General features: G+C 40.7%; 1 protein-coding gene across 2 annotated transcripts; it reads left to right on the forward strand.

The window, feature by feature from the left end:
• The first annotated feature begins 1,205 nt into the window (after positions 1-1,205).
• LOC147328500 (uncharacterized) lies at positions 1,206-5,245 on the forward strand. 2 transcript variants are annotated; one of them, XM_086296905.1, is made up of 5 exons: positions 1,206-2,130; positions 2,399-2,495; positions 2,869-2,979; positions 3,428-3,594; positions 3,927-5,245. In XM_086296905.1, the coding sequence occupies exons 1-5, from the start codon at positions 1,253-1,255 to the stop codon at positions 4,969-4,971; spliced, it is 2,298 nt and encodes a 765-aa protein (XP_086153031.1). In that variant the 5' UTR covers positions 1,206-1,252; the 3' UTR covers positions 4,972-5,245. The 2 variants fall into 2 exon arrangements, with proteins under 2 accessions (XP_086153031.1, XP_086153032.1); XM_086296906.1 differs by lacking the exon at positions 1,206-2,130 and having other exon boundaries at positions 2,149-2,495.
• The last annotated feature ends 2,481 nt before the right edge of the window (positions 5,246-7,726 follow it).

Here is a 7,726-nt window from a genome sequence, read left to right on the forward strand (position 1 = left end):
AATCACCTTCTTGTGACGTCATTCCTTTGCGACTTCGAAATACCCGCCTTCGAGTATTTCGAAATACAAGTGAAGAAGCGAAAAACCGCCGCCTGTCCGCCGAATTTGAAGTCAATTTAGGATACTTTCCTTTAATAAACGGTAAGCATTATACATATGTTCCTCACTTGGCTTGCTGTTTGCTTGCTAGCGATAGGCTACTTGACGACAGCATTAGCTAACCAGTGTTCTCTAGACCAGCGTTCCCCAACTTTTTGGGTGTTTCGTGGCCCGGGGGTTGGGTCAGGCAAAATTGCAGTAGCTTCCCTGATCATTTTACAAACATAAGTGAAGAGAATCTGGACTAAAAGGCCTAGACTTATGGTTGTGTGCTGAATCTATGAATCAAACTATCACCTGGAAACATAATTAACTGGTCCATAGCTGTGAAACTGGACATGAGTTCTTGATTCTATGGAGATTAACAGTAATCCAGAAATTTACAAATTTGTCCTGGTACATCGCGTAAATGTTGTCCCTGAGACATCGCGTAAATGTTGTCCCTGGGACATCGCGTAGATGTTGTCCCTGGGACATCGCGTAGATGTTGTCCCTGGGACATCGCGTAAATGTTGTCCCTGAGACATCGCGTAAATGTTGTCCCTGGGACATCGCGTAAATGTTGTCCCTGGGACATCGCGTAAATGTTGTCCCTGGGACATCGCGTAAATGTTGTCCCTGAGACATCGCGTAAATGTTGTCCCAGGGACATCGCGTAGATGTTGTCCCTGGGACATCGCGTAAATGTTGTCCCTGAGACATCGCGTAGATGTTGTCCCTGGGACATCGCGTAAATGTTGTCCCTGAGACATCGCGTAAATGTTGTCCCTGGGACATCGCGTAAATGTTGTCCCTGAGACATCGCGTAAATGTTGTCCCTGGGACATCGCGTAAATGTTGTCCCTGGGACATCGCGTAAATGTTGTCCCTGGGACATCATGTAGAAGTTGCCCTGGGACATCGTGTAGATGTTGTCCCTGGGACATCATGTTAAAGTTGCCAGAGACATACCATATGAAAGTTTAGCTTCTTTTAGCCCCTGTTTGTTTTATATTATTTTATATATATATATTTTTTAATATTATATTTAATATTTACATTGTATTGCAAAAAACCCCACAACAAGTTAAAACGAATTAATGAATATTGACTAATTAAACCTTCGTTATTTTTCCACCAGAAATGGACGACATAATTAGAAGAAGTGTTCTGAATGACGAAAAAAAAAAGAACTGGAAAAGACACACAACTTTGTGTGCATGTGTCACAATGCCAGGAGGACCCATTCAGTGTTGTGTTAGAAAAATTGAACTCATTAACCCTTCATGGACATTATAAATGTTTAAATGTTGCCTCAGGTAAAGACAGGAAAAGAGACTATTACAAATTCAACTGCATCAGAGCTGGGGAAAAAAGTCGAAACAGCTACAGAGCAGTGGGCTGTAAGGCCTATGTTTCATTTAAAGTACTCAAATGTTGGAAAGACCACACAGTCATCGTGCAGCGTACATATGATAAGCATGATGGGCATGATCCTTCGGACCCAAAAGACGCACATTTCAACAATATTTCCAGTGATTTGAGGAGGAAGATTGAGGAACTGCTTTCCCTTGGAACTAAGCCAGCCATCATACTAACCGAATGTCATAAATGGGCCAAAGAACATGGACACAGAGATCTTCACAACAGAGAGCATTTTGTCACACCACGTGACATTGACAGTGTTAGAACCTGCATGATGAGGAAGAAGCACTTTAACTGTGGAGACAGTCAAAGTGTACATACCTTACTTAATGGAAAACATCAAGAACATGTTCTCTTCTATCAACCATACACATCTGACCAAGAACTAATGATTGTTTTGCAGACACCTGTAATGAAATCAAACATGGAGAACTATGCAAAACAGTTAGTATTTGTTGACACCACGCACTGCGTTAACCAGTATTCATTTCCCTTATTCACACTTGTTGTAAGAGATGATCATGGGCATGGAGTCCCTGTGGCCTATGCTATTGTCAGCAACGAAAGTCAGAAAACCCTGGAAACTGTTCTTGGAATAGTTTGTGAGCATTTCCCAACTTCCCCGAGGTAAATAATACATTGACAGCTATTGATTTTGAAATAATTCCTTTTCAAAAAAGTTATAACATGCCAGAATCTAATGCTATAGCTGCAGCATGGGCTGCAAAAAACTTTCCTTTCCAGTTGTTAAAGTTATTCCTATAGGCTGTATGCAGTATTTTATATATCTACTTGTGAGTTGAAATGTTTAATTTGGCATTGAAGTGGTGCTTTGAGATAGCAAAAACATTTTCATACTGTTTAATCTCATTTAGTGTTTTCTTTTTTTCTGTAGAGCATTTATGGTTGACAAAGACTTTGCGGAAATAAATGCTTTGCAGAAGGTTTTTCCAGAGTCAGCTATCCTTCTATGCTGGTACCATGTCTTGCAGGTAAACCACATTGTTTTCTTTTCACGTTGTCTAAGATGCACCTGAAACACATTTTTACAACAGGGTCCTGTTGTCATGATTTGCCTCATTGTGATATTCACCTACTCAGGTTAATGAATATAAAGGGATAAAATGTTGAGTGACTATGTCCATCCATTTAAGACCACAGTGCACTCATCTTCTGGTGGCTGCTTCCCAAAGCTCTTTTTGACATTTAAAAATATGTTTGCCTGGTTGATTTCTGTAATGCACAGGTCCTCTTGTCCAGTGAGTGACAAAGTTATTTTTGGACGTCAGCTTTCTTTTATGCTTTTTGTACAGCTGCTCCTCTGTCTCTCTCTCCAGATTAACTTTTTTTCTCTTACATTCACAGGCTGTTAATCGATGGCTTTCAAAATCAGAGTCCGGGGTCCATGGGCTTTCTAACACCCAAAAGAGAAATGAAATCATTTCTTTCTTTTGTAAGCTGAAAGCTTGCACATCTGTAAGTGTAATTTGTCTATTTCACATTTTGACTTCTTGATTACACTAAGAGCATAATAACTTTCAGTTGCTAAAAAAAGTTACAGAGAGATACAAAATAGATTTTTGAAACAATTTCTAAAACTGGCTTCTTATCTTGCTTATCAAAACAAGTACTTAAGCTGTGCAGAACATCATTGTGTCACCCACTGTGCAGTAGAACTTGTGAGTGGGATTCTTTCACAGACAGATGCTGAAACCAAATATGCTTATAGGTTTAGTGTTCCTTCTTAGCCATTGTAAGGGAAGAAATAATTGCTTCTTAATACAAAAACACGACATATTATTAATAACTTAAAATTCTTAATGTTATTCAATAAAAGGAAAAGGGCTTCAATACATAATATTAAAGATTTCAATAGGTCTGTTAAATGGATTGAAATATATTCTGTTGCATCCAATTCTCTTAGGAGGACGACTTTAAAGCCACATCAGCAGAGTTCTGCCAGACATTTAAGCAATACCCTTTGGTGTGCCAGTATTTTCAGAAGCACTGGGAAGGCATTGGCCACATGTGGTGTGACTACGGCCGTCGCTTCAGTCACGCTCGTTCTGAAACAAACAATGTGATTGAAAGGTATGATTTATTATTTTGACCTCATTCGATTGTATTGCTGAAAAAAAGATATTATGCTTTAATCCAAGAGGCTAAACTGAGTAGGTTCGTCATGTCATTGCCAGAACAGGTTTTAGGCAAATCCTTTAAATTCTAGCAGCGTTTTTTATGTTATCACAACAAAAAACAGAGTAGGTGGATTTGCCTAAATCAGCTAAACCGGCACAGAGCATTCCTTTATAAAAGACGTGTGCAATAGGTATTCCAATTTTTAAAAAAATAATACAGTCTTGATTAAAACTTTAAATTCCTTCAATTACAGTTACTAATCATTTCAAATAACTGTTTTTCAGATTTTTCCACCGCCTGAAATATCAGTTTTTATCTGGCTACAAGAATAGGCGTCTGGATGATCTGATTGAAGTGCTCCTAGGGAAGGCCGACGACTACTTGTCAGTCATAAAAACCCTGCAAGATGTGGGCCGCATGAAAAACAGGTTTGCTGACACCTTGTCTCAAGTTTCAGACTCTGCTTCAAGACTGATGGAAAGTGGTTGGGCTCTTAAAATTACAGTCAAGAACAGCCATGGAGTTAATGCATATCAAGTCCCATCTGAGTCAAGAGAAGACATGGTGTATGATGTCTGCCCTGTTGAGTCCTACTGCAACTGTACATATGGCTTACGAGGACTTCTTTGCAAGCATCTAGTGTTACTTGCAAAATTAGCAGAGGCTGACAATGACATCTATCCAAACATGGAAACAGACATTTCTACCTTGGCAAGAATTGCAGTGAAAGAAAGGCATTACTTTGTACACTGTGAGGACTTGAAAGTGATAAAAATGCCAAGTTTGTTTGGAAATCTGTGTTTTTTTGCATCGGCTGCAACACTTCAGTGCACTTGTTGTACGTTCTCTCACTATAACACATGTGCTTGCCTGAAGGTGGCTTGCCATTTTAAACAAATGAAAAACTCTCTGAAAAGTCCTCTATCAACTTTGAATGACACTCCTGTAGTTGAAAGCACAGACAAAAAATGCACAGAAGATGCAGTTGGAAAACTAAATGCTGTTTTAGACACAGTTAAACAGTGGGCATTCATTCCAGAGGGTATTACTCCAATGATAGATGAACTGCATACAAATGTCTTAAAAACAAAACAAGTAGGCAAAAGTATATGCCAGTACGAAATAAAGACGACAGATAATGCACGCAAAATTAGGCCATTGTATTCTAGCAAGAAACGTTCGGCCAGCATCGACATTCCAACAGTCTGTGAAAATGAATGTGAACAGTCGATAACCACTGAAAGAGAGACATCCTCTGGAGAAAATGAAAACCTTTTGGAATACAAAACAAAAAAGAGAAGAGTTAAAGCTAAGTATATGCACAAGTAGACTTTTGTGTGACATTTCAAAGGGACTGCATCCATTACTTCTGTTTATTGAAACCTAAAGCTGAATAGCTGTCTTAACTTTCTGCCAAGGAACAGTTGAAAAGAAATTGTTTGGTCTCTCAAGCAGTTGTTATTTATGTGTGTTATTCATTACTTTGGCTTGGTTGCTGTTTTTGATACAAATTCATCTGTGCCCATTGTAATATTTTCATATGTTACTATTTTTATATTGCTATGCATTATAAATAAAGGATTACTTATTACTATTAAAGGTCTGCATTTGTAATTGTTGGTATTATTTATAAAATATGCGCTCTTAAGTTTTTTGCTCCATAAAACGATACCTGTCACTTTTTGGACATAGAGTATCAGCTGTTGAGAATCCTGGCTCATACAAAATAGAAGTAAAAGGTTTCAACATCCAGCCTTTTTATGATTAAATACAAAGTGTAATAACAGAGTTATTGGGGTGTGATTTTGTTAATAGTTAGTCTTAAGTATAAGTTTAATAGTAATGAGTAAGAAAATATAGCCGGAATAATGGAATGAGACTAACACCTGACCTCACACTGAGATTTGGTATGAAGTGGCATGTTTGTGCTAATGCTGACATTGGGGCTCAGAGTTCCTCTGTGTGTATATATTTGTGAACGTTAACTTGGCTAATGTCCAAGGGTTTGACTGCTTTCCTGTTGGATTGTATCACAAAGAACAGGGATAAGAGCACCAGTGGCCGTGCACACCCTCATCTCTCTCCTTCACCCGATCATTAGTGTTGGAAACCGGCATTAGCTCAGAGTAGCTTAGACTTCAGTATAGTGCAAGTGATTTGATTTTATGATTATTTGATTCAGTTTTTTCTGTGTTCAAGCTCAATTACTTTAATAAAATATGTTGAATTCAAACAAATAAATAAACAAATAAACTGTGGACATTACCCTTTTAAACCTTTCTGAAACAAGACAGGTAAAAACCAGTGTATAAAAGTTTACATAGGTATAAATAGCTCTAACACTTTACTCCAGCCTGGCGTCCACACATGTGGACATCACATTTTGGGTTATTTAGACCAAAATACTAAATCTTGATCAACAAGTGCCTGATATACAGTTATGAGGACATTATACTGCAACTGTTCTATCGAAATTTCAAATTAATGTCCTCATATGTGGCTCTCATTTTTCTCAGAAACAAAAATTAGGTAAAAAAAACAAAACCTGGTAATTCTTTCTTTTTACATTCATCGGGTTCCAATCGGCCCAAATATCAAAGAGAAATTAAAAATGCATGCCATGGAAGATTTCGGGTCTTAGGGGGTTAAAATGACCAGACCCCTCCGGCCTGTTTTCCAGGCCACTAAATTAAACCCAGTCAATTACCAATTGAACAGAATAAAAACCTACGAGGTCCACTAATAGTCCAAAAGTCCAAATCTTTAATAGAAAAGACAGGCAGAACTCAAACAAACAATAATCCAAACGAGGAGCATATATACACACTGGAAAGTAAATAATTATAAGTTATTAAATCAGACTAATTAAATACAGTAAAACTAATAAGGGAAGACGAACACACGGGAAATAAAAATAACAGTGTAAACATACCAAAACTCAAAATAAAACAGGAAAGCTACTACAAACCGAGTGTGACACAATTACATTCATATTGAAACATATGTGATAATTTTCTTTCTTTGTAGCATTTTTAAGATATGTGTTAGAACAGTCATTATGCTGTTTGGATTAGGAACCAATCATTTTTGCCAAATAGTTAACACAAACTTAGAACAACAATGAACAATTTTCAAGATTCTGTCTGGGTGAGGGACCAGACAAAGAGCGATTCAGAAGACCCCCATGAAAAGAATATCGAGGGAACAGTTTACCCTGCCCGGGATAGGGTTACCGGGGCCCCGCCCTGGAGCCAGGCCCGGGGAGGGTGCCCGAGGGCGAGCGTCTGGTGGCCGGGCCTTAGTCCATGGGGCCCGGCCGGGCACAGCCCGAAGAGGAGACATGGGCCCATCCTCCCGCAGGCCCACCACCCGCAGGAGGCGCCATAGGGGTCGGGTGCATTGTGAGCCGGGTGGCGGCCAGGAGCGGAGGCCCTGGCGGACCGACCCCCGGCTGCCAAGACTGGCAATAGGGACACAGACGGATTGGGGCTGCGGCTGCAGTAATGCGGACGCTGCACCGGTCAGTCGTGGTGAAGAGGGAGCTGAGTGTAAAAGCGAAGCTCTCAATTTACCGGTCGATCTACGTCCCTACCCTCACCTATGGCCACGAGCTGTGGGTAGTGACCGAAAGAACGAGATCGCGGATACAAGCGGCGGAAATGAGCTTCCTCCGAAGGGTGGCTGGCCTCTCCCTTAGAGATAGGGTGAGAAGTTCGGCCATCCGGGAGGGGCTTAGAGTAGAGCAGCTGCTGCTCCACATCGAAAGGAGCCAGCTGAGGTGGTTCGGGCATCTGGCAAGGATGCCCCCTGGGCGCCTCCTGGGCGAGGTGTTCCAGGCATGTCCCACCGGGAGGAGGCCCCGGGGCAGACCCAGGACACGCTGGAGAGATTATATCTCTCGGCTGGCCCGGGAACGCCTTGGTATTCCCCCGGACAAGCTGGAGGAGGTGGCTGGGGAGAGGGAGGTCTGGACCTCTTTGCTTAGGCTGCTACCCCCGCGACCCGACCTCGGATAAGCGGATGAAGATGGATGGATGGATGGATGATTTACAGAACAAACAAAAGTCACAAAAGGTTTCATTAT

Source organism: Aulonocara sp. 'chitande type north' Nkhata Bay, linkage group LG6 (genome assembly GCF_057382095.1).
Source record: "Aulonocara sp. 'chitande type north' Nkhata Bay isolate Kocher_YH1m ecotype deep benthic linkage group LG6, A_spYH_male_GT1.1, whole genome shotgun sequence".
NCBI classification, from domain to species: Eukaryota; Metazoa; Chordata; class Actinopteri; order Cichliformes; family Cichlidae; genus Aulonocara; species Aulonocara sp. 'chitande type north' Nkhata Bay.